Source organism: Amphiprion ocellaris, chromosome 14, assembly GCF_022539595.1.
Source record: "Amphiprion ocellaris isolate individual 3 ecotype Okinawa chromosome 14, ASM2253959v1, whole genome shotgun sequence".
Classification (NCBI taxonomy): domain Eukaryota; kingdom Metazoa; phylum Chordata; class Actinopteri; family Pomacentridae; genus Amphiprion; species Amphiprion ocellaris.
The window spans coordinates 17,562,519-17,590,003 of record NC_072779.1 but is presented as its reverse complement, the minus strand read 5'-3'; the positions used below and the strand labels follow the sequence as shown (position 1 = coordinate 17,590,003).

Below are 27,485 nucleotides of genomic sequence, written 5' to 3'. Positions count from 1 at the left end.
TGAAGCGTACCTTTGTACACACTGAATATCAAAGTGTTGCCTGAAACAACAGGAGAAAGAGGTGAATTTGCTTTGCAGAAAGTGGATTTCCTTCTTTTTCTTATTCCTCCATGTTCCCTTGTCCCTTTTTGTCACACCTAAGTGAGCAGATAAGCCCACAGCCAGAACAAATGTTGCAAGTAATAGACTAAAAATAAACAGTTTCTTGACAAACCCTTTTGCACAAGTGTGTTTCTCCGCACTGAATGTGCACACACGTGTTATTGTGTCTGGCATTGGCATGTTTTTTCCCAAGCAAATATATGTAAATGTATGTATAAGCTTGTGTAGTTTAAAATGGAAATTACTGACGTAATTGTTTGAACACCTTTGAGCCATCACCAAGTCAGCTGTGAAAAATTCACTGTGTAGTTGCACATTAAGTCAACATATGCGAACAGAATATGTTTACCTAATGTGCAGGCATGTGGATGTTTTGCCATTTTCACCGCAGCTGATATGAAGAGGTTGTAAATTGTCTTTTTTTTTTTCTCGCTCCCTGAATTGCTGCCCACAACTTTCCTACCTTGAAGTCAAAGCCTGAATTCATGACCGTTGTATTTCACAAAGACAAAATGACATGGTAGCTTTCCTAAACCACCTAATGGGCTTTTGCTGTCTCTGTTGCTATGGAGACGGTGCACCAGCGTAGCTGATCTGCCAGAGGCTGTCCATGATTCTCAATTTAAAATGTAAATTTCTGTTGTGCGAAGGCTCTAAAGTGGATTTAGTGTGTATTTAGGCCTGCCTTGTTTCTCCGGGGGGAGTTCGTGGTGGTAGAGTTAAGGGGAGGCAGAAGTCTGATTTATAGACTTGCCATTTTATGTCTCTCTGTTGTTTATTGTTGCCTGTGTGCTGGGCTGCTCCACAGGCGAGAATATGCTGAATGAGTTTTCACATCAATTTGTTGTTGATGCGGCAGGAAGAAAATGAGCAATACCGTTACCGGGTCGGCTGAATATTTAACAATGTCACCGGTTCTCTGTCTCCACCACCCCTCTACGCCCTTCTTATCTCTTTCAAACATCCTCTCACAGCCGTCCAGGGCTGTTAAAGGCAGGCGATCCAGGCCTCCCCTGGCTGGCTGACTCCTGGCCTTCCACAAGCCTCCCAGCTAATGGCGGTTTAGGGAGCCCGAAAGGCGGAAGCAACTTTGGCCGAGGAGGTAAGAAACATAAATAAGCTGTGGTGGTGAAGGGCACGGTTTCAGCAATGCCCAGTTGGACAGTTTTGACGTTCATCCTTTGGGAAGCACAGTGACAGGACATCACACATAGACATACACACACAAATTAAAAGAGCCTTTGAGGGCTATATTTTACTAATTTGATTTGACAAGCTTGATATTTGGCTTAAATTCTCAGTGTTTGGATATACTTTGCCTGTCATTCTTTGTCAAGCACTGCCATTGTGCATTTTTTCGATGTTTAAGATGAACAGTCCACGTGTATGGGTTTGCATTGTTTGCATATCCTCAAAGTCCAGTGGAACCCTGGCGAGCTGTAGGCTGTATACGTAGACAGTGGAGCTGAAGGTTAGCGCTGTTTGAGTATCCTTCTTGTGAACACTCCACCAAGCTCCCACAGAGTGCTGCATGCTAATTACGGTTGTTGATAATCACTTTCATTTATATCAAGTCCATTTGAGACCTGTATTTAACTAATAGAGAGTGCCAGAGCAGCAGGGAGTGTTAATGACCTTAAAGATCGTTAACTTCATGTCAACTTATCTCTCTATGATGCCTTTTTCCATTTCCCTCCTCGCTCTGTCTTCATCCCCCTTTTGTCTCAGATGTTTTACCGTCTGCAGCGGTGGAGAAGACGGGCACCATGCTGTCTGATGGTGCCATCTACAGCAGTATTGACTTCATGGGGAAGGCAGGCTACAGCAGCCCAGCGCGAGGCAGTCAGCCCACCCCCTATGCCACCACTCAGATACTGCAGTCCAACAGCTTCCACGAGCTGGCTGTGGATAGGCCAGATCCCCGCTGGAAGGCTTCTCTCCAAGCCCAGCAGGAAATAGCAAACCTGGGCTACTCGCTAACTGACAGACGCCCTGGCAGTGGTGAGAGCCATGATGAAAGAAGCTAGATCTCAATTTATTTTTTTCTCCCTCTCTTGTGGTGTGCTGTTTTCACTCTTGTGAATCTGTCTTTGGTCTCCATGGACTGTAGCAGTGCAATAAAATCACAGGCAATAGTGCTTTTCTTTTTTCTCTGTGAAATTAGCACATGTTAAACCAGGGAAAGAGCAAAATGGAAAGCAGGGAATTTATTTACATATTCGCTAAAAATTGACCCTTAGGATAATGTTCTTAATTACTCTTCTGTCTTCATCACAATTCTACCCTGGGAGCTTATCTAGCCCAGAAATGTCACACAATCATGATGCATTTCTGTGGGTTAATTTGATTAGTGATGGCAGAAAATCCCTCCATGTTCTGAGTTTGTTTATTCAGCTTATATACATTTAGTAAAGTCGCCGAGGCATTTCTGTCTGTACTTTTGTAGTTTTGCACAATAGGCTATGTGCTCTGCTAAATGTCAGGCTTACCGGAGATAAAGTAGAGCAAGTGGGGAAGCTGTATGGAAGCAACTTAAAGTGGTTTGCCGCAGGTTTTGATGCCTCTTTAAGAAATGTCAACATTTAGAAAATGTTCTAATGTGCTGTCAGCACACAAAAAGGGAAATAATGAACAGTGGGGGGAGGGAGACAGATTTGAAAAAGTTCAGATAGTAGAGAATGATAGAAGATGGCTTTTAAAGCAGTGCTGCATGTGTGTGTGTGTGTGAATCCGGTGTAGAATAATATTGGTGTGTAGGGATACAGGGATTTCTGGATTTCTGTGGTAAAGGCTTAACATCCTTTCCTCTCTACCTACCCCCCAGGTGCAAAGGTTGGGAAGAAAAAGAAGGTGAAGGGTGGAACAAAAACCTCTAAATCAAATGGGACATGTTGGGCTAACGTGCCCCTGCCTCCACCACCCATGCACCCTCTCCCTGGTACCGAGGTTGACCTTGAACGTTACCCCCAGGAAAACCACGGAGGAGGGTAAGATACATTCATATCTCATCAATCTCTGCCGTGGCACACACAAACACAGCAAACACACATCAGCAGAAGAGCCACATGCAAACACAGAGGTCATAATACATGCACCTGTGCCCACTGTGTGGATATGTGGGAGCTCAGACAAAACCTCCACATGTAATTTGCTTTAATAATAACATTTAGAGCACTACATTTAGCTCAGTTAAAAAAGATTTGAATATATCAAAAACTACAGACTATTTGGAAGATTTTTTTTTAGATTTTTAATAAATTACTTACATATTTCTTCTGTTTTGTCATAGATATGACAGCAACAGTTGGGCCCCACCTTTGTCCGTCCAGACCTACCACCACCAGAATTTGGACAATGAAGTAGAGGAGGACAGAGGTCCTACTCCACCTCTGAGAGGAAGATCGTCCTCGCCGGCAGCAGCTCCTTTCAGCCAGCCCTCATCTTCTGCTCTCAGCACTACCCACCATGAAGAAATGCAATCCATTTTGCAGGCCCACTTGGATGAGCTGACCAGAGCGTACCAGTATGAGGTGGCGAAGCAAGCGTGGTAAGAATGCCTTTACAGCTCCAGGCAACTACAGTTTTATTTATTTTTATATATATATATATATATATTTTTTTTTTTTTTTTTTTTTTCCTGGCAAGAAGACCCGTGTGTGTGAAATCTTTTGAAAGCCTGTATGTAGGCGTTATAATTTCATTCAAATATGTTTGCTTTGCACAATTCGAGAGATGCCTGTAATTTTATTCATTTTCTACTGTTGATAGTTTGAGTTTTGCATATCAATGGCCAATGTTTGAGCATCTTTAAAGCTGGTATTTACATATGTCAGGCCAAACCTGCGGTCCATGTGCCTTGCGAGCGATAAAAACATCTCTGCATTGATTACACCTTTGATGGAGCATTGGAAAACTTGACAAGTCAGCGGCGACATGTGTCGGAGGGTAATGACTGGGTTTAGTCTTACATGCTGTCCTGACATCAGTAAATAGAGTTGGTAATTATGCATGCATCTCCTCTATGGTGGGATGTGAGCCATCATGGAGGACAGCTGTGCGGGAGATAACAGGCATGTTGGTGACAGCCCTGCCCATCCAGATATCCTTTATCCAGTCCAATTACAACTCCATTGTGTTAGCACAACACACACTAGCGCTGAGAAAGTAATCAGTGAAATCACTGCAGGCATTCATAGTCTCTGTGCATTGCATCTCTATTCTTCTGAATATCCACTGATTTTACATTCTAATGTGTGTTTTGCAGTGTTTTCCCTGCCTGTTATTCAACCTTTACTGCTTTTTTTAGCATTTAATTTGTTTATTAACACACAACATTTCCCACACATTTAATTAGGCATATGAAGAGCAGCCCGAATGTGTCCAACAGCCCAATGGACTTCATGTCCAGCACACTGGGCTCGGATTTGGGAACCACTCTCCTTTCTGAGGAAGACGAGGAGGAGGAGGATGAAAGATACGCTGTGGTGTCGAAAAATCTGTGTGGCTTTGAATACACTCCTGGTCACAGTGTGGATAACCATGAGGGCTCAGGTATGTTTTTAAATTGGTTGTAGTCATTGCTTTTAAATGAACGGGATATAAAAGCGTCAAAATTAAATTGCAGGACATGCTCACAACTGTCCTGATGATCACAACATCATTTCTAAACACACATCAATAATGATTTCAAAGAAGTGTCCATTAGTCGTGCAAAATACTGAAACCTATTGTAGAGTATTATTTTATTTACGTCACACTTTTTTCTAGATGTTATTCAGTTTTTTTAATTAAAAGAATGCAACATTTAAGCACATGAATGGTGTTATTAAATAGTTCTTAGTTCATAACTTATATGAATGGTAAAGGAACAGATTTAGACATATTTGTTACTCCCTGTGCGGCTCAGATGGAATGTTTTTGTTCTAATCTTTACTTGCAAATTAAGAAATGCAGTATATACAGATAAAAGTGGTAAAATGTAACAAACGCAAATATGTTTTTAGCAGAAATTTTACATTTGGTATGCAAAATTCTGTGCACTGCCCATATAAAAGAGGAGATAGTTCTGCTACTTTCCCTTATACATGTGGCTTAAGAGGCCACTGTTGATAGGAACTGCATTCATATTGGACAGTTTTGTAGTACACACTTACGACTCCATTGAAAGAAGTGTATTCTTTATGTTGTAAAGCAAAAAGTAATTTCCTGGTGGGCAAAAGGTGATGGATGCATGTGTCTATGACTAACAATGGTGGCTCTTTTTTTTTTTATCAGTTTTAACCACTTTCTTTCACTAAATAAGCATTTCATTTAGCATGCAGAAGATAATAATGTAAAAAATAATAAAATGAAAAATAGCAGAAACGTGGCATTCAGTGTTCAAAAAACATCATCCTTTTAACTAATCCGAGGTTTAGCAGACTCGTCCAATATCAACATTATGTCTGCCAATGGGGTTTAGGCTCACTGGGGGAGAAAACACTGTGCAGTCCTTTGGCTGGCTCAACTATCACCTATGGACACGCTACATAGAACAAAGACCAAAGCACACAATAGACCAGTTAATCACATGCGTGCAAGCTGCCCACAGCACACACTAGTCTAGTTTTATTTAGGACACGACATAATATGTCAGGAACATGTTTATGAAGTCAGAAGGGACAGTGCTTGACACTCAAAAGTGATGCAGAAACTATAATTGGTAAACAGTTCCGTAGGCTTATAATTATTCAGATATTCTAGACTAAATCACGGGCACCCTTTTATATCCGTACGTAGATATTCAGACAGTCTGCTAAAACTTACTTGAAGTCATTCTTGGATAGACATTGAAGCCATATCATATTTTTACTGCTTTAGTAGTAACACATCTAACATTTAAGGCTTGATGCATTTATAAATAGGTTTCTGTCTGAAAGTGTTTCTTTAGAGAGAAACCTGATGACTTCTCCCACTGGGACACAACTGTACCATTTTTAGACTCTATTGTTTGATAGGTTAACACTGGCTTGTGCATTGAGAATATGAATTTTTAACACTTTTAATAACCCATTGCAGGGCAAGCTACAGGTCAGAGCGACTAAAAATAATCACTAATATTAGCAATGCAAACATTTTATCAACTCATATTTAGCTGTCACATATTTTAAGTCGTTATCTCAGAAGTGCATTTTGGCACCCTTGAGAGAAGTTCTTCAGTCCAGTAATTCGAAACATGAAGGAAGTCTTTGTGGTGGCAGTATTTCCACAGAGGGTGTCGTTTTGCAGATGTGGAGTGTCACTTTAAATGGCACGTTTGCTAATACGTATTCCATCTAAGTTCCTTATATTGCTCTAACAAATAAAAAGAAAACTAAAAAACTTTTCTTTTCCGCTGTGATTTCAATTTTAACACTATTTCTGTTTTGTTTGCAACACACACATCTGGCTGATTCCATACATTCATGTCACGCTCGTTAATGTGTGACCTGAGTCAAATGCTTGTTTTATGAATTCTTAGTCAAACATTTACCTTTAAATGCTGTCTCTCTGCTGCATCTCATTGCAGGTAAAGCCTCCCAGCAGTGTCACTCAGATGCCTATGGTGCCGCAGACCATGGTGCACAGGGCTCACATAGCCTTGGACACAAGAGGGCACCACTCACTGGCCACAAACCTCAGACAAACAAGGTTGGAACTCTTCCCAGACGAAGAGACACCAACACAGACGGTGAGTTCAGGCTTGACATTATTTATCAAAGAATCCACCTTTTATAGTAAATTCCATGCGTCCTTATGTCTCATTTGTACTTTGCCAAATACCCTCATCATCCACTCAGCAGCCCACGCACCGGCCATGAAGTCCCTGCATGGCATGGGCCCCCACATGCACAGCTCGTGGGCAGCTGCGGCCTCAGACCCCTCTGAGGAGTGCATGGTGACCGTGTCGACGCTGGAGCGGCAGCATATGGCTTCCTGGAGTGGCACAGCATCATCCGGCAGGGCCACCCTGAGCAGGGGCTCCCACAAGAGACCTGGCACAGACCCCTCCCACAACGGACATCCTTCCACAAACGGCACAGAGAAAAGGGAACACTGTAAGAATTATTCCTCATGGGGATGTATCAGTGTGCTAGGCATATGAATATACATGAAGGATGTTTCTAATAAAGCAAACAGGTTTCATGGAGAGCAATAACACGGAAGTTTTTACTAAATCATTTATTTACCATTTAATTTACTCTCTGAATAAACTTGATATGTAGGTTTTTCCAAATCTTTGCCTTTGAGCTCTGAGTAAACACAGATGATGGTATATTATATTAATAGCCACATTATTTAAATTAATTCAGAAGCCTTGAATTATAATCGCCAGTTCTGAGAAATAGAAGAAGCTGATAGGGGGGAAATAAATTAAACTGTACCACTTAAAGCAGCAGGTGAGGCCAGAAGAGAAAACTTCAGGAAAGGTGTGATTATTCTAATTAAATATAGGACTTGTATAATTTCATTGCAAGTTCTGCTTTCAAACTCATTCAGTTTAGGTTAACTTGATTAGTTTTTGCTTGAAAGTTGGTAGATTTTCTTCAGTTATAATGACACAGACTTTATTCCATACTAAACTCTGAAAATATCTGAAAATAATTAGAGTATGTGCAGCTATTTTTTGCAGTTTTGGTGTATAGAATATTAAATAAAATCTTGATATATCCTGAGAGGGTCAAAATAAAAATGCAGATTTTGAAAGTGAAGTATTGAGCATCCTGCTTTAACGCTGTTGTTTTTTTCCGTGTCTTCCTGCCTGTCTTTCAGAGTCTATGTGAAGCGTCATCCCCTGCACTTGCTGCCTGCCTGTCCCAGGACACCTTGTTTATAAGCGCGATGAGATTTTTTTTTCTCTGCGAGTGACACAGAATGATGTTGGGAAGACAGAGAGGAGACAGAATGAAGACCAAGAAACAAAATTGTGCGAGATAAAATGCAGAGCTGTAAATGTCATGTACAGACACAGACACCACTCTCACAATGTTATTTTCATCCCCCTCTTCAAAAGAGTAAACAGTATGTTATATGTCCGCTTCTATTTTCTGTCACATGGTGTACATCCGTTCACACAGTGGAGATGAAGACTAAAACACACAAACAAAAATGACTAATTAAAATGAAAAAGGACTTGCATAATTTGTAAATATATTTTTTAATGTTTTTTCTCTTTTGCTTTGCTATGCAAGCCAAACCCAATGTTGTCTCTTTTTGTGATTTATTACTGTGAATCATTTTTCATTAATGCTCAAACTGTTAGCTTATTTTGATGAAGCTACTGTATTGTTGTACTTTGCACAGAGCGTTTTTGGTGAAAATAAGCACAAACTCATTGTCAGCTGAGCTGAGGAGGAGAATCATAATGGCAAAGAGGGACGTCTATGTTAAACAGAACATAAACAGAAGATATATACTTGGCTGTGCTGTAATTGTTTTGAGAAATACTCATATATTGAGAGTTACAAGGTGGAAAAAAAAAACACAGGTAAATACTTGGAACTAATATGCCAAAATAACTAACTGTGTTTCATACTTTTTTGCTGGGAATCCTATTATGCATTATACTAACAATGGTTCTCAGCAGATGGTTACCAGAACATTTTTTTATGGTAACAAAGCAACTCATCAGTTGTGATATCCAAAGCAAAGACATAGGAAAATAGGTACTTCTCTGCCATTCCCAAAAAAGAATATGTTAATAAATAATATATATTTCTTTCCTTTCCAGTTACATCCAGTGACATGATGATAGTGCAATATTCAAGACAGTAAAAGGAAATAAGAAGATGAAAGGGACCCAGTGGAAGTCACATGCATTACCTTGGTGCAGCAGAGAAAGATGCATTAAAATGTCCTAATGTTACCTGCAGACAAATAGGATGCGAGATTTTTTGGCAACTTAATGTGATGTTAAAGATCAAAGAAATAATACTGATTTGTCTTTGTGTTCTGTACCACACTGCTGAATGGTTATGGATTTACACTATCATGTTACAAAGGTGTATAGACTTAAATGACTGCCAAAATTTAAAGATGTTTTGCAAAGTTTTAAAAAAGCAGCCAATTAGCATTTTCTGCCAATGAGATTCAGAATGCAGTGTCTTTACGCTTGTTTGAATGGTTATGTTCTGATCATTGTTCTGGTTCTGGCTCTCCCTTTGAAGAATCTTTACATGCCAGATTGGTTTGCCCTCAGGAATACACAGCCACATACAGTAGGGCCATTTTTCAATCCTTTGATGCAAAATAAAATGTGTATGTGAAAATGAACCGGATCTCCTTTTACAGTGCCTGAAGTCTGAAACACTGTTTGTATTTACCCAAAAAAGTGGAATTTGACAGAGCCTCACCTCCATTTACAGCCAGTTACAAATGGTTTCAGATATGAAATATAGTCTGGACTCACAGCCAAAAGGAATAATATAATATCATGTATATTTTTTGTTGCACAGTTAGATAAAAGACACATTGTCACCTTTGGAAAAATCTTGAAATCTCAGTGTTAGAAGTTTTAGCCACAAGAAATATGTTTTGAAGAAAACATGAGCATCAATTTAAACATTTGGCTCACACCAATGCAAAAAAATGAAGAACTATTCTGCTGGCTTGGCCCGACTTTATGGATTTAATTCTATTTTATTCTGACTAATGCCCCTACTTTAGCTGCATTTTGTAGACGTCTCCACACAGTCATATTGCAGAGGCCATGCTTTATATGTGATATTGCACACCTAAGCAAACACGCAGGAATAGTGCATCTGCTCCAGGAATTGACTGACTCACTGTTTTAAAAAAATAATTTTGTCTTAATTGTTGTTTAAACTTTGGCCGACATGGGCTGTTATTCCACCTCGGTTATCTCTGGGCCACATGACGGCTCCATGTTACCTGAAGATAGCATTGTTACTGCTCGTACAGATCAGCAATGTCGGGGATAGCTACAGGCGACGATGCAATATGTGTTACAGACACAGTGGGACAGCCTGTCAATATTGGTATCTGGAAATGAATGGACAGGGATTAGGACAGTGTGCAGATACTGTGCAGGCAGGGGACACAATGTGCAATCCACTATTACAACTTTATATCCCATCTACTTCCAGAAGTGCCATGAGGACAAAAGATTTAGTACAGTGTAATCAATTCTATATCACTTTGAGTCAATTTGCCTAACACCCATTACAAACCCCAGCCCCTCCACCCCAACTAATTTCCCCAGCTTGTACTACATAAGAGTTTAATGGAAGAACAGAAACACATAGCCCAGCCCACAGAGCCCAATTACAGAGCCCTGCCTGCATTCATATAGCTACAGTTCTGTCTTAGAAGGATTTAGCTTAATATACTGCTCACGGAATGGTGTGCTGACTTTGTAGGTTGTTGTGGCTTTGGTTGGATGAAAAATCAGTTTACTGTAACATATTTATTGCTGATATACTTTTTCAGCCCTCAGGGGACCAATTTGGCCTCAAACTGCTTCACTTCTTCAGACATTGCTACAAACAACTGACAAAAACACTTGTAATGGAGGTCCGTTTTTTCCATGAAAAGCACTTGTAGTAATAATGACAATAAAGCAACTAAAGCAGCTTGAATTTTTTTTTTTTTTTAACAAGTAAATTATTCATACTGAACATTACAAGCATAAATTTTTGATTGCAGGCATTATTTGGATGGTGTTGTAATAACAATGTGAGGGGGCAGGAATGAACACATTATACAGACTGTGTTTGCTTTTTAACTAGAAGGGCAATATTTTAGTGAATATTTGGGTTCAAATTAAAGATGTTTATATGTTTAAAAGAGCTATTGATGGTTTGGAGGTTTGGACGCTCCATATGATAGCGAGTAAGAGTTTGCTTGTGTCTGTTTTATGTGTTTTCCTTACTTTTTCAGGCTTTATGTAAAATTCATGCTGCATCTTCATACTAGAACACCCGGGGCGAGCGGGGTCAGGAGCAGGGTTGCAGTTCTGTAGCCCACCCCGACCTTTTACCCCTTTGTAAGTGAAGTGAAGAAGACAGTTTCACCTTTAAGGATGCAAATTTGCCAGGTTGAGTGTTTTATTATATTTCATATTCACAACAACAACAACAACAAAGAAGCAGAATACGACTTCAGATATTTCCTGCAAACCCACATAGTTTTCCCAAAAAGAAGAGCGAAATTTAAGACCCACTTTAAGCTCCGTGTTTTTTCTTTGAGCAAGTGCATCTGCCATCACAAAACTGCCAAAATTAAAGTAATTTGGACTCAATTTATCAGTGTGCCCTGTAAAAGCGTCATTGTGGATGCAAAAAAAAAAAATACTTCATGGGTAAGTTATCTAGATCTACATAAAAGAAAATGAAAACTAATGACAGGCTGTTTGCATTATCAAAATCAGCTTCACACAGATATTGTCAGCATACATATTTATTTAAGATATAACAACAAGTGAACCAATATTAGCATACTTACATATGGATATCAATAGCTGCAATGCTTCCACTCCAATGTGGAGCCAGTTTTAGACACAAGAAATCTCAAGAAAAGTAGATTACAGAGCTTGGAAAGGTCCACTACAGTTTGAAACATGACCAACATGATGATTTACATAGTATTTTACAGCATGAAGCTTTGGCAAGTAAACCACATTCATCAACCTGCATTTTTACTCCTTTTTAAGTAAGAAAGGGAACTTCACTCCCTTGTTTATTTAGATCCCAATTCAGTAGGAGCTGTGTCATTTCATGAAATTTTCCCAACATGTGGTGGACAACCTTTTCAGTATGATTATGTGTAACCTTGCCTGGAAAAGGCTGATTTGTGACTCATGACATTTGGCTAATTGCAACATTGAAACAGTGTGGTGGTTTGCATGCGCCCCACCTGAGACCGAGACTCCCACTCCGCAGCTCAGCTACCCTGAGGGTAAGCTAAAGGCCAGTGGTCTCATGGTCTCCCTCAGTGACCAATTTATTTTCATCTTGTTCACCCTGATGGTTCATCTACTCCTTTTGTGTTGCCACTTCACATTGTGCCACTGACATGAAGCAGCGAAGTCTCTCCTCGAGGTCTCTGATAGGGAGTATTTAAGTGAATACAGATGCGCGCCAATATTGATATGTATCTTTGTCCGTACTTTCTCTGACTCACAGCCTCCAGATGTCTCAGCCAAGACAACAGTTTAATTCTGGCACCAAAATCCATCTCTAGTTACTGGAGGCCTCCCTGGAGAATACATCTGTATTTTAGCCTTTCTACTTTGGACAGCTTCTCTCTGCACTATTGCCCAATTTTTCTTTTTTTTTTCTTCAGAAACCTTGACTTTACACATTGTCTGCTGGTGCTGTCATGGGAATTTCACTGAGCCAAGGCAAGATTGACATGAGAGGTTTTCAAATTCATGCACTGAAGGGGGGATGTTTCTCTATGCTCATCTTGTAGTTTCAGGTGTGTACATACAGTGACTAGTCACAGCTAGTCTGGAAGATAATCATGGTTCAATATGCAAAAACACACAAGAGATGAACATACATTTTTTTTTTGTCTGGTACTTTGCATATTGAACTTTTGTGTATTAACTGGAATAATCTATTATACAAAACTTGCTATTTTTAATGCACATATCACAATCATGTCCTAAATATGGCAAAAACTCCTTTTGACACAGGAAAATCCCACATTGAGGTTGATGGTGGTCGATTTTCTTTGCCGATGCAGTGTAACAACTAACACATTATCACAACCTTTGTCCCTTAAAATGCAAATTCTAAAACATTTTTGCTCAGCCATGTTTCTACTTTGTGGCATAATTTCCTTGTGAGTGATTTTAAATTGAAGTAGCACAGTTTTTTTTTCCCTCCTTCCATTTTTAAAATCCCTTTAACTCCCATTATGTTTAAAAATCTCCCTTTATAATCTTTGTAACTCGTTGCCAATGTGAGTGTGTGCTTTTAAAATGTTGCCCCAGTGCAATGCTGAAGCCATGGTATCATCCTCTTTGCCTTGAGTGCAGCTTCTGACAACTTATCATCCCCTTCTCATCTGCCACCATAAGTCCTCTCTTGGCATCCTCCCCTGGTTCACAGTCAACTTTTATAGTGACAGACAGTGATATAGCTCCATAAACAAATTTGAATCTACCACTGCTGCAGCCAGCTCCACCTCACCAGCAGATTCATTATCTCTGACACCTCCTAATTCCTCACCAACTGCCTGCTTTAAGAGAAAGTAATCTTCCTCAAACACAACTGCAGTAAATCTGAAATCATAAATTTGTGCCCTGTTACTTCACCGCACCCCTTCTCCACTCAGCCCCACTGTTCCTGCAGCCCCCTGGTCCTCAACCTTGGAACCCTTCTTGTCATCCAGGATGTCAATGGCAGTGGAAAACACTGCACCTCAGAGCTGAGAAATGCTGCCTATCTCTGACACCACCTGTTTATTTCACTGCTGTGAAGCTAATCGATGTCTCCATCACTTCCAGACTTCTTTCCTGGATCAGTGCTTTTCTGCTTATCCTCAATAAACTTCAATCTTATTGGGTGAATAACCACATGCAGCTGAGACTCAGCATTCACAGACTAGCACAACAAATGCAAAAAAATATCCTGAATTAAGCTAAGATTTAATATTTGATGTCTTGGTAAGAGGAGAAAACTGAACACCCAAATGACAAATGTAGTTCAGCTGGTGGGTCAGGGGAGATGTTTTCATTTGCAGTACAGCACAAAGCAACACTGCCTCTATAGATTCGTCCCCTTAAAAAGAGTTGTTCAGAGTTGACAGCCATCAGTTTCATTTTTTTCTGTCAGCCTCCATGCAATTTTGCCACATTTGCCCTAGCTGTCATGGCTGCCTCTTTGTCAACAGATTGCAGAGAATCTGCTGGATAAACACAGCAAAATTGAAAATGAAACTTGGCAGCTCACGCACATGCATGCACAAGCGCACACACACACATGCACACAGTATCTTAGAAACCAAGGCAAACACTTGAATAACCCACTGTAGACAGTTGTCCTTGAGAAGGGGTAAAAAAAAAAGAGAAAGAAAACGACAGGGATGAAAGCAGTCATTCATGCTGCTGAGAAATAGTTTTCCTGAGAAGAAAACAGCATAACTCACCAAACTAAATCTTGCTCAGGATTCAATTTGGTTGCAATCAGGTTATTGGAATTATTCATGAAGAGGCTCATTGCATGAACATGACTTATTCAATGTCACATGTTAAAGTTTTCATTTAAATAATGCCTATTCACAATCTAGTTTAAAAAAAAAATATATATATATATATATATATATATATGCGATCATCACCTCAGAGGAAATGGAAAGTTGATTTTTACGAGTTATCATGGGAGTTATTGTGGGAGAATTGAAGAGAACATTACCTTTCACATCATTTAGTCATACTGGGCACATTATACAAGGCTGAGGTGATAATTGGACACAAAGGGTTTTTAAAAAACTCTCCCACTGTGTTGTGGCTGTAAAGGAGGTCAGGCCTTTTGCACAAGTGGGAAACACAGGATGGTCTCACAGGTTTTATTGAAAGCATAGCTTTTGTGCCTCACACCTGCTGTGAAGGACCAAAGCTCATAAATGCAGCTATTTTCATGTATTATAGAAGGTAGCAGCACATCAGCAAATGCATTTGAGAATTCTTTTTCTTCCCCTCTCCACACAAAACATCATAAATGCTTTGCTGTTCTTTCATGCATTTCATGTTCCCTTGCTTATTCCCTGTAATCAATGTCAAAATCTTTTTTTTTTTTTAAATTTAACACATTGCAACACATAAATAATACAACTCAGTGCAATGGATATTTTTTGGAGTTGTACAGTAAGTTCAGTACGGTTTGCTTTGAGAAAAAAAAACATTTTTAAAAAGTAAATTTTGCACAGGAGCAACCAGAGGTAAAGTGCTTTCACTTACTGTCAAAAAGCAAGTGAGTGAGTCCAGTTGATGGACTGAAAAAAAAACAAAAAACAGACAAACTGTGGCTACAAGTGGCATCCCGATTGTGATGGTGATGAAGTGACTTGTGCGTTTTTGTGGGTCAGTGAGTCTACAGGAGGGCCTGTGAAATAAAACCTCTGGTGTTGGGAGTTCTTGGCTGAAACAAGCTGAGTGGCCCGTGCTTCTTTACATTCTGTTCACGCTGAGTGTTTCAGCTTCTGCTATGCAGAGGTAGAAGGTTGCTGGCACTTCATGGAAAAGAGCAATCCTACTTGCAAAGTCAAGAGGCCATCCTTCTCTGATCCTCTTACCTCTGGCAGTATGTGTTCTGAAAACCAAATTTGCAAGAGTTGGTAAACAGCCAAGCATGCAGTTTAATTGTTCCCAGGTTGAGTGGCACATTGGATTGTAAGAATTGATGGTTTAATCACTGTAAAAGGCTTCAGTTATTGGGATTATGACTGGTGGCTCCTGTTGGCCATTAGTTGACCTTCAGAAATGGATCATAAAGCTGGAAATTACCAGACGTATTGTATTCTATTGTATTACCAGATAAAAGCTCATAAACTGGCAGATTCAAAAGCGAAACATAGCTGCTAAATGCTCTACTATGGTCAGCTTACTTTGTCATTCAACCAACTGGTGCTTGGCAGAAGTTACACAACGGATTTTTAGAGCTTCTGGAACTAAAGCAGTTAAGCTGATCCATTGTTAATATGAGAATATTGACTATAAAAGCTTCGAGTGTTCTGACTATTTGTCATTCGGATCAAAGATCAAACAGGATTTCATAGCATCTTAAAGATACATTTTTCAGCAAATTCACTCTACAGAACATCTACCTTGGTAAAATTAGAAACCAATATCAAACTTCTAATCATTTCGAAGCAACCAGACAAAAAACATAATGTTCAGTATTTCAAAGTCTAATTTGAATATACCATCATGCCCGTTTCGATCGTGTGTGTGACAGAGCTACTGGGATTGTGCATTGTGCAGATTACCCGCTCTGCTGTGTGTCATTGAAGTTCTTACAGAATTCTCGTAAACAGTTTAATGAGCAATTAGGAAACTGCAATGCTCTATAGGGATGTGCGCTATCCGTGAAATGATCACAGCTACTGCAACCACATTTTGCATTTTTCCTGATCTGAGTTTGTGTATGTAATCGTGCATGTTGTGGTTGTTAATGAGATCTGTTTATTAGATTATGAGGCCCCGGTGGACTGAGGTGCAGAGCAGACACTGCTGTCAGCTATAGCAAAGTGAAAAGACAGCTAGAGAAAGTGGTCTTTTAAAGATGTCTTACAGCAGCACATGTTCTGGTGGCTGGACATATGCATGTCCATCACGGATGGAATAGAAAATATGTGGTAGATTTGTTCTCATGAGGCGCTAATTAAGGAGCATACAGTGCACAAAGGAGCAAAGCAATGCTGGCTTCAGTAGTGTTCTGATCATCACATAAATCAGGTAAAAATGGAGATGAAAGTGTTCCTTTCCAGTCCATTTTTCCGCTAACACCCCCAGGCTTTTATATTTCTCATCATCATTATGGTGTCATAAAGTCGAAATACTCAAATAAAGGTAAATAGTGGTTGAAAAATGCGCAGCTATGAGAAGGCAGGAACTGAAGCATGTTCAGACTGACTACAGCACTCAAAAAGAAGAAACATCCTATAATATGTAGATGTTAAGCGATAACTTAACAATGAGGACAACATATTATATTTATATGTCAAAAAGAGAGTAATTGGAAGTTTAAAAAAATGAAATTAAAAACACACGGGTTGTCATATTCCCAAAGTTTGTGACTTCCCAGGTGAGAGGGAGCCACACTGAGTCAAATCAGTCTGAAAGGTCACTTCACTGCAGTGTGCAGTTGGCTCAGTTTGCACCTAGTTAATAAATCACAACGAGCTCTATATAATTATAAAATCAGTATAATTATTTGTGGATGATGGCGGTAGTCAACCTGACACACACGCGTACTGCAATGATCTGTGAAATACTGTCTTCATTTCAAAAGCTTACAGCTGCTCTCTTGTTGAAGGTTCATAAATGAGGTTAATTAAAAGGCATATCTCATCACACCCTCTCAGTTCTCCTTTCTCCTCTTCTCCTGATCCACCTCTACTCACATCCACAAAGTGGGATGGGTTTACTGCACCGATGGGACAAACTGAAAGACAGTCAGCATAAACATGAAAGTGATCGTTGAAACGAAGGCACCAAACTACAAAAACATGAATGAACAAATATCTTTGAGGAGGTTCGAGTTATGACATTTCAGCTTTTCAAAATATGACTTTCAAGAATGTTTTTTGGAATATTGTCATTTTAATTTCATTTGCTTTTAAACATACAAATTTCACTTTCTAAACCACAGTGCAGTTGTCACATTTCCGTCTTCTTTATCCAGGACACTTTCACAAAACCAATCAACTAAGAACAACTTCTTGCAGGGTCTGTGTACGGATCTGGTAATTGGATTTTCCGTTCTGAAACGGGTGTTGAAAAACAAAAAACGAGTGGTTATTTGATTTTCGTTTTAAAATACAAAAATTGAAATTGAAATAGAAGGCGTTTTTCCTTTTCATGATCAAAAAGGGATATACGATTTTTTTTAAATGCTTTGATTTTCGTTTTATATTTAGAATAACAAGAAAGTAAAATCAGTAAGAGACAGAAACGAAAAAAGGTCCGTTTTTTCATTTTCTGAGACCGGAAGTGGTCATCAGGAAGTGTGGAGCCAAACGACAACAAGATTCTCAGAGGGCGGAGCCAGAGAGCAGCGATTGTCAGACCACAGATAATATAGAAGACAGCGCGCTAGCGGATCAAGTCTATGTATATCTATGGTCGGAACGTCTGGTAGCATCTCTGGCTGCTGTTGACCTTGTTTTTGGAGTAAAACGCGGTAAGAAGATAAGAACTTCTAACCAGGAGCGTTATTTTGTTGTACGTTAAGTCAGCGACTTGTGAAGAGTTGTGTTTTGTCGTGTTTGAGCAGTTGGTCCGGACGCGTTAGCTAGCTAAGCGGCTAAGTTAGCTAGCGGGCTAATTGACACGTGGCTAACTTACCGCTGAACACCTGTGTTAGTTGCTGCCGCAGCTGTCCGTCATGATTAGACTGACTTTCTCAACCTGTATTTCTCTGCTGTGTATTTTAGCTTTTTAAAAAGTTATTTTACTTTAAGGTTAATTGAAACCTGTTCAGCTGCACTGAAGTTTAACATTCAGCTGGTTTGAATTAAACCGCGCTTAACATTGCGCAACATTACCGCTCTGAATCTCCATAATTTCATTAAATTCCTTCTCTCTTCCACTGCTCAAGTTCAGTCCAGTATATAAAATGACATTAATAGTGAATAAACTAACAACCAGCCATTGTATTTATCTATTACTGCATGTATTTGTAGTTAAAAAAAGAAAAACTTGCATAAATATTTCGATACCAAATTTATTCAGACATCACGAGACTAATAAAAGTTATCTTTGGCCTCTACAATTACAAGAGGTGCTCAAAGTGGTGGCCACTGGCTTCCAGACATTTCTGTTGTGTTGTAGACATCACTTGTTGATGCTCTATTCATGAGGGTAATGCCATCTGTTGGGAAAACATCGTACAACAGGACACAGAGTTATCGTGATTTGATCAAACTTTGAAAGAGTTATCTATATGTATAGAAGTACTTATACAAATGAAATATTTATAAAAGTTTTTCTTTTCCTGACATGTGTACATTATTTTGGCTGACTGTGAACTTAATGAGAACAAAACTGTCATTTAAATGTTGCTTTGAAAGCTTCTTTAGTGAAAACCAGCTGGTGTTCTGCTTTGAAACAAACTGCTGTTGAGGTCTGTGTTTTTAGGTTCAACCCCACAGTTTCTGAATGAACTGATAGTTTTGTTTTTATTTTTTCCTGATCAATGTGGACGTTATAATTGATGGTAACATTTACTGATCATATAATCAGCATGACAATATAACAGTATAACATTATGACCACCTGACTAATACTGTGTTGGTCCCTTTATGCTGCTAAAACTCCTCTGACCCAGTGGTTCATCAGAACCTCTGGGGATGTCCTGTGGATTCTGTGGATCCTGTGGGTTGCAGGGTGGGTCCTACCTAGACCAGGCTGATCCTGGACCATCCCACAGATGCTCAATCAGATCTGGATGTGGGGAGTGTGGAACCCAGGTGAACAGCTTAGCTCTGTCATGTTCCTCGGACCACTCCTGAGGAGTTTTAATTTGTCCTGCTGAGGGTGGCAGCTGGCATCAAGGACTGCTGTTGCCATGGAGACTAGGGGGTTGTTTGTCCTGCAGTGTTTAGGTGGTGGTACATGTCAAACATCCACATGAACGTCAAGGTTTCCCAGCAGAACGTTACATTAGAACAAGATGATGGATGTTGTTCTCTTCAGCTGTCAGTGGTCAGAATGTTGTGGCTGATCGGTGGATCTGTCTGCCTTTACTCTGACATCCAGAGTTATACAAAAGTGTAGTATGTGTGCAGTGCAGAAGAGATTTACTTTATTGTATGCAGTTTTTTGTTTTTTTAAGGGAGAGCATTTTTTTTTATCCACCTGAAGAAGACCTAATCTTTCCCTTCGAAGGATAGTTAATTGTTACTACGGCTTCCATAGTGGTCCCATCAGAGAAAATCATGTCCATATACAGATTTTTATTAATTCCAGGGCTGGTTCAGTAAAGATTATAATAAAAACTACATCAGATAATTCTTGGTCGCAGTTGGAATTTTGCAGAGTGAGAGATGGTTGAGAAGGTTTGCAGTTCTTGTTTTAGCAAAATATGTTATAATAGAAGATCTTTATTGTCATTGTACATGAAATTATCTGCAAACCAGCAAAGTGTATCAGTCTGAGGTATCTAAAAATAAGTAAAGAAAAATGCTTCTAAAGCCAATAATAAACAGAATATTTTGAGGGAATATTCTAAAAAGGAAAGAAAAGCTCCATTCTCACTCCTCTCAGGATAAACTGTCATTAAAATTGACTTTAAATTTAGCTTCAACACGAGATAAAAACATTTACTTTCGTTACTGATATTGTCAAGTTTTAATAAAGTTCATGCTACTTTTATAAAATGATGAAAGTGAATAAATTGTATTTCTGTGATCTGTGTTTGATTTCTGTCTTTTCTCCTGTCATCCAGATGTTCAGAGGGAGATGATGCCACATCTGGTCCAGCCGATGGAAGGTCTTGAAGTTCTCTGACTGGCCTCGACTGAAGATGGTCGTCTCACTGGATTTAAGGTTCAGATGTTCAGTAACAAACTCCACCAATGTGCCAACAGGGAAGCTTTAGGTTTATTAAATGTTGCTATGAAGGTATCGTTGTTTTTCTTTGTGAATGCAATGTGCTCCAACTGAAACTTGAATTAGAACTTAGAAGTAAATCCTTCCATCTGAGAGGATTTAGTTGCATTAATAACCTCATAACATTCTAATTTTTATTCCAGTCTTGGTTGGAAATAGAATCTCTGTATTGATTCAGGTAAAAACTGAACTTCACAGCATGTTGGAGCAAAACAACCAGATGAAAACTGTGATGGTGTTGGATTGTCAGACCGTAACGTTGCAGCTCAAAGCAGCTTTTCTAGCTCAGTTCATTCTGACATTCAGCTATGAATCAACACAGCAGATGGTGATCCATGCTGTGGAAGTCTCACATCTCCTGATTTAATGGAGCTGCTTTGCACTTTTTACACTGTTTATTCACCAACACTTTATTTAATAAAAGTCCCATCTAGTTTTTATGAGGAATGTGATGTTTTAATTTCTCTGTGAATAACTGCAGTCTAATGCAACAGCTGGAGTTGTAACATCTGTCCTGATATTGATCATGAAGTATTGATCAGAATACTTATGGTCAGCAGTCATCCCTGAAGTGTTTATATTAAAATCTTTACTTGTGTTGTGAAATTTGGTAAGAAGCAGAAACGTTAGCGTTGCCATGGATACATGAGTGTTAAATTCTGTCCATGTTTCATTTTGGGAAATGCAGTCCAGTTCTAGAATGTGGAGGAATTTAGTCTCACAATCACAGACAACAAATATTATCTGAAAGTCGGGTTATTGTTGTTTATCAGCACAATACAAAAAGATTAATGTTAGAAATATTCCAGTTAAGACTCTAGAATATCATGATTTATGTAAATTTCCCTCAATAATATGAATGTTCAGGTTAAGATTGTACAGTGATATTTATTATGCAAGTTTAGCTGATTAAAGTTTATGACTCTGCACTAAAATATTATTTAAATTGACATCATTATTATAATATTTAGGGTCAGACCCTACAGTATTGAGATTAAAAAATCAAATATTCTATAAAATGTAAATACACTGAATTCATTTGGATATTTTTAAGTGAGACTCTACAATATTATTTGACACAAATCTATCTAAATCAAAATTTTAATAATTTTTACTCCAAACATTTACTGGACTGATTTAAACATTAAAATCACTCCTTTCTAATCCTCTGCTGTATGTTCAAACCTGAGGCCTTAAATAGAAACACAAGTATCTGTTTGAAGGAACTTCTGCAGAGTCCTGGTTCCAGAACATGATGATAGAATTATAGACAAACTTTAACAAAAGCTGCCTGAGAGTTTACAGGTTTTTATGTTGGATTTCTTCAGTAATTTATTGAGAGTTATCAGCAATAATCAAGTGTTCATTTGATGAACTTCATTTCCTAAAACATCCAGAATTGGAGCTCATATCTTTGGCAGCTGTAAAGTTTCTGCTCCTTCAAAGTTCACAACACAATGAATGAATTCCTAAAACACTCTCAATGCTGGAGAGCGTTTGTGATGCTGAAGCAGTGACCAGTTTTTCTGTTTCTTCTCTGGAGATGCACAATGAGGGACGTCTGCAGAGAATGAGAAAGAGTCTCACCACATCCTGATATGAGGAAAAAGACTTTATTGAAGACTACAATGAGAAAAACTATCAGACAGCAGACGGCTGCATTCAAGGTGAACTCTGAACATTTGATCTGGAACAGGAATTCAATAACTGCAGCATGAGCTTCATTTCAGTCTGTAGCTGCTGAATTCATGGATGAATCATCTGGCACTAGAGAGGAAGACCATCAAACATCCACATCAGCTGATGGAGGTCCAAGAGTCTCACCAAACAACCTACAGAGTGAAGACCTTGAATCTGATTGGACGGCCTCCTATTCAGCCACGTGTGAACAAATGCCTCTAAGCCGATTTGTTTTCTAAAATAAATCTAGTTTGAGTCCTAATCTATGCCTGTGTGTTTGCTTCTTTACACCGCTGTTAACAGTTTAGGCTGTTAGATTGTTCCAGATAAGACAAGTACAAGATTCTTCAGAGCCGTTCTACCACGAGCCTGACAGGAAGAACTCCAACAGCTACTGAATGTTCCTGTGGTTCCCTCAAGGCTACAGGAGGAGTCCTACGAGGACGAGCAGGTCCACCTGATGGCGGCCAGTCGCTGCGGTTCAAAGCCAACACCGACTACGTGGACTTCTACTGGACCACACGGAGGCCTTCAAACCGGACCAACAAGTTCAGCGACTCCCCGACTCGTGGGTCTGAGGACGCCGCCGAGCCTCGGCCCAGCCGGCCTCCTGTCTGTGGATGTTTGAGTGCTGAGAGGTTTGTGGATGCATGTGAACGTGTCTGTGTTGAAACAGCAGCTTTTGACTCACTAAGGCCGGGAAAAACCAAGAGCTCCTTTATTTGTGACTTCCACTAAAAAACTGATGAAAATAAGTTTGCCAGGGTTCTCACTGATAACAGATTATTAAATAATGAAAATAATCATTTAAATATTCCTTTAAACAATCCTTTTAGGTCTACATTTCCTTTACACTGACTTCTTGGTATTTTGGGTGGAATATACCATTAAGCCTAATGTTCAAGGGTTTTTCTGGGAATATACCATTAAACCAACCTTTTAGGTAAATGTTCCAGGATGTTGGGTAGAATATACCATCAGATCAACCTTTTAGGTCTACATTGGAAGATTTTAGAGTAGAATATTACTCCAAACCATCCTTTAGGTCTACATTTAAGGTGGAATACTCCTTTACACCAAGATTTTTTGGTCTACATTGAAGGATTTTAGGTGGAATATTCCTTTGAATGAACTTTTTAAGTTTATGTTCAAGGATGTTGGGTGGAATATACCATCAGACCAACCTCTGAGGTCTACAGTAGTGAATTTTAGGTGGAATATACCATTAAACTCACCTTTTAGGCCTACATTGGAGGATTCTAGGTGGAATTTTCTTCCAAACCGTCTTTTAGTCTACATTTAAGGATGTTTAGGATGGTATATTCTTCCGAACCAACTTCTCAGGTCTACATTTCAGGTGGAATATTCCTCCATACTAACTTTTTTTGGTCTACATTGAAGGATTTTTTCTAAACCACCCTTTCGGGTCTATATTTGGGGTTTTAGGTAGAATATAACTTTTAACCAGCCCCTCAGGTCTCTTTGAGGATTTTGGATGGAATACTCGGTTAAACCAACATTTTAGGTGCATGTCCAAGGATTTTTGGTGGAATGTTCCTTTAAGGTGGATGCGTGAGGACCTTGTAGGTGTAATACTTCCTGAAACCAACCTTTTAGGTCAACATTCAAAGATTTAAGGTGGAATATTCCTTTAAACCAACTTAAATTTCATGTTTTGATCATTATTATTATTGTACAATGCTGCACTATAAACTCCACCGTGTACTGTTTACTGCTGCACTTTTCTCTTCCCCCATTTTAGACACGCATCCTACTAATGTGCAATACCTGATACCTCATCCTCTTGTATATAATCTTCTACATATTTATAAGAAGAAAAAAATCATCTGTATGTTTTTTTTCTGCAATTTTTGCACTGTGTTTCTTTTTCTGATCCATTCCTGCACTGCCTTTATACTTTTTCTTTCGAGCTGCTGTAACGGTGAACTTTCCCCACTGTGGGATCAATAAAGTTTATCTTTATCCTTATTATCAAGTGAGAAACCTCAATCCAGACTCCTCATAATGACGCTTGAGATTTATGCTGCTGTTATTTGTTTAGTCCAGACTAAATGACAGAAATCCACAACTGTAATTTTATTTCAGGACTTGATTATTAAATGTCAAAACAATCCATGTGACTCTAAAAACTCAACAGCTGTACAAACTCTAAGATTAAACTCTCCACAAGGATCCAAAATAAGTTGGACTTCAACATGAGAGCTTTAATTATTCATCTACTTCCTGAAAAGCTTGGTCAATAAAAAAGACAAAAACTAATATTTTCAGCTGAACTAAAGACAGACTTTCTGGTTTTTCTGCTCACATGTGTTGTTGTAAACTTCCTCTTTCAAATAAATATCCGCCTAACCCCCTGGAAACCAGCGTTTATCCTGTTTTTGTGTTGCTCCTCGGTGACCCTAGACAGCAGGGTCCTAATGTTTTTGAGCAACACACCATACTATGATGTTTTTACAATGATGGTTCTACTATGAAACCAGTTTGACATGTTCAGGCGTTCTTTGTGGGAAAACTCAGAGATTTCAGGTATCAGAAGGTGGTTTTCAACTTTCTTTGTTAACTTTCTGCCTCAACTTTAAACTAAATTTCCTTCACTAACCCAGCCCTCTGGACTTCCAGGAAGCTGTGTTCCTATTGGCTGTCCAGGTGGCTGCTTGGTGTTATCAGGAACACCTGAGCAGCTCAGTGTCTTCCTGCTTTATTTAGCTGCAGACAAACATTTCCTCTGCTTCTGTTCACCACTGAACCGGGTTTGGCTCCAATGCTTTAGTTGGTTCTTTAGGCATTGGCTTGCAGCTTCCAGCAGTAAAATTGTCTTTAATGTGTTTCTTGGTGTGTTTTAGGGCTTTGTACTGGATAGTTGTCTTGGTAAATGTGGTTCTTTAGCCACAATTAGCACATGGTGCTAATGTGTGCAGTGATTAGTGGATTTGGTCCAGCTGAGTTGTGTCTTTATCTTGGCTGTAGTGAGTCTTTCGAGGTTTTTGGTCAGACACATTCTGTGTTCTTGTTTGTGAACCTATGTTGGTTGTCCAGAAGGTAAGAGTTCCTGTTCTGATTCTCTGTTCTCAGAGGTTCTCTGGTAGGCTGCAGGAAACTTTAGCGTTTGGGTTGTGCTAGTTTGGTTTTTGTATGGTTTCATTTGGACGACTATCTTGAGGCCCCTCCATGTGGTTTAGTGAGGTTTTCTGGAACAGTTCTACAAAGCAGCCTGCAGCAGAAGAGACTTTGAGAGTTTTTAGGAAGCTCTGGAGACCAGACTTTAGAGCAGCAGAAACATTTGTCAGCAGTTTGAGCAGGAGAAGGTGATCTGCAGAGTAGAAATGAGATGGAAACCTTCTTGACCCGTGTGGTGAGGTCCTGTACCAAGAGTTTGAGCAGGTTGTGAAGAGTCTGTAGTTCTTTGGTCTGAAAGCACAAGAAGAGTCGACTCATTAAAGGCGAAAACAGGAGATATTGTTGGTTCTTCTGTCGCTCTGCAGTTTCCTTAGACTGAATATCAAGTTTATATTTTAAATGATTTACCATGTGAGCCTAAGAAGACTTCAATAAACTCCCTCCATCCCCTGGACACAACATATTTTATTACCATGTTAAATGTTTTTTTTTTTTTTTTTTTTTTTTATGTTTTTGAGTTTTAATCATAGTTTTAGCATAGTTTTTTTCTTTGCTTGTTTAGTTTTGTCATCTGCATAAAAGGTGCGAAACAAATAAAGTTGAATTGATAAACTGAATAATTGACTAACTCATGATTGTGACAACAGAAGTATTTTCATTGTGATTTAAGGGTTTATTTCATTTTTAAGGTTGGGGTTAAAATCTTGACAGAAAAAGAAGATTAAAGAAATAAACTACATAAAAAAAAGCAATTGAATCAAAGGAAAAAATTAATACAATAAAACTTTTAAAAAGTTTTATTAAAAAGATTTAAGAAATTTAATATGTTATTTTCTAGTTAAACATTTAATTTTTTAATTAAATGTTTTGTCTTTTTAAATGTTTAATAATCTAATTAAATGTTTTGCATTTTTTAAAATGTTTAATATTCTTCTTGTTTAATTGTATTTTTTAAATGTTTAATTATGGAAAATATTTTATCTGTAATTTTTAATATTTGTATTTAAAAAATTTTGTTTAATTTCATAATGACGTATCTTGTTGAATTATCTAATTCAATATTTTGTCTGTTTAATATAATTTAATTGTATTTAATGTTTAACAAGCCGATAAAACATTTGAAAAAACTATTAAACATTAAAAAGACAAAACATTTGGAAATCAAATCAGACATTAGAAAAGAATAAAAAGTGACAAAAGAGCAAAACTAAACATTTAAGAAGAATCAAACTAAAGACAAAACATTTGAAAAGACACCAGTTAGACTTTAGAAGATCAAATTAAACAGAAGAGACAATAAAACGATCAAAAAGAGCAAAAACAGATAAAGGTATAAAGCGTTTTCTAGTCTGAAACGAAAACATGAAGTTGTTTCTTCAAACATTTCCTCTTTCTATGTTCTTGGTTTGATTGTGGACAGATTTACTAAGAACTCATTTCAGAAAACTGCTTTCCAGATAAAGTCTACTAGTAGTTGAAGGCATCGATCAAACTAATGTTACCTTCTGATCTCCACAAACTTTACTGTTCAGTGAAGAGAATCAAAGTTTGTTGAGGATTTCTAAAAAACCCACAGGTGAAGGTCTGAGAAGAACTCAGATGGATGGTCTAAATGTGAAATCAAGACTCATGGTCACAAGTTTTAAGGCTTCTGTTAACCAGAAAGTTCAAACTAACAGAGAAGTACTGAGAAACTTTTAAGATTTCAGTCCTCAGACTGTCTGAAGGTTCAAACTAACAGACAAGTACTGAGAAACTTTTAAAACTTCAGCCCTCAGACTGTCTGAAGGTTCAAACTAACAGACAAGTACTGAGAAACTTTTAAAACTTCAGCCCTCAGACTGTCTGAAGGTTCACACTAACAGAGAAGTACTCAGGAACTTAGAAGATATCAGTCCTTGGACTGTCTGGAAGTTAGATCTAACAGAGAACTACTGTGGGACTTTGAAAATTTCAGCCCTCAGACTGTCTGAAAGCTCAGGTCCTGAGGACTCGGGAGGTCTGGAGGCTTTGGAAAGTCTTGGAACTGAGGGTTCCACCCTCCAGCACAAAGGCTGAAGTCCAACCTCCTGAGAAAAACGGTCGAGTCGAGACTCGAGTAAAAAAAAAAACTCGAAAACGACAAAAAATAGATGATAAATGCGCAAAAAAAAGAAGAATTAGTATCTGAGCGAATAGCTCAGGGGATAAGAAGACAGACTACCAACTGGAAGGTCGTGGGTTCAAGACCCACCACCGGCAATTCTCT

General features: G+C 38.7%; 1 protein-coding gene and 1 long non-coding RNA gene across 4 annotated transcripts in view; both read left to right on the top strand.

Annotated features, from left to right (window-relative positions):
- LOC111571748 (roundabout homolog 2-like) overlaps nucleotides 1–10,718 on the top strand; it is an 85,984-nt gene extending 75,266 nt beyond the window's left edge. For 2 of the 3 annotated variants that reach the window (XM_023275052.3, XM_023275054.3), the window contains 8 exons: nucleotides 1,077–1,204; nucleotides 1,831–2,103; nucleotides 2,927–3,089; nucleotides 3,392–3,649; nucleotides 4,457–4,653; nucleotides 6,650–6,811; nucleotides 6,921–7,178; nucleotides 7,894–10,718. In XM_023275052.3, coding sequence (XP_023130820.1) covers nucleotides 1,077–1,204; nucleotides 1,831–2,103; nucleotides 2,927–3,089; nucleotides 3,392–3,649; nucleotides 4,457–4,653; nucleotides 6,650–6,811; nucleotides 6,921–7,178; nucleotides 7,894–7,895 — 1,441 coding nt within the window. In that variant the 3' untranslated portion in view covers nucleotides 7,896–10,718. The remainder of the gene's footprint in view (nucleotides 1–1,076; nucleotides 1,205–1,830; nucleotides 2,104–2,926; nucleotides 3,090–3,391; nucleotides 3,650–4,456; nucleotides 4,654–6,649; nucleotides 6,812–6,920; nucleotides 7,179–7,893) is intronic. The other variant, XM_023275053.3, reaches the window with a different exon arrangement.
- Nucleotides 10,719–18,996: 8,278 nt separating this feature from the next.
- LOC129350498 (uncharacterized) lies at nucleotides 18,997–23,305 on the top strand. Its single transcript, XR_008603921.1, has 3 exons — nucleotides 18,997–19,278; nucleotides 20,256–22,086; nucleotides 22,150–23,305. It is a non-coding gene; the product is annotated as an uncharacterized LOC129350498 (long non-coding RNA).
- The last annotated feature ends 4,180 nt before the right edge of the window (nucleotides 23,306–27,485 follow it).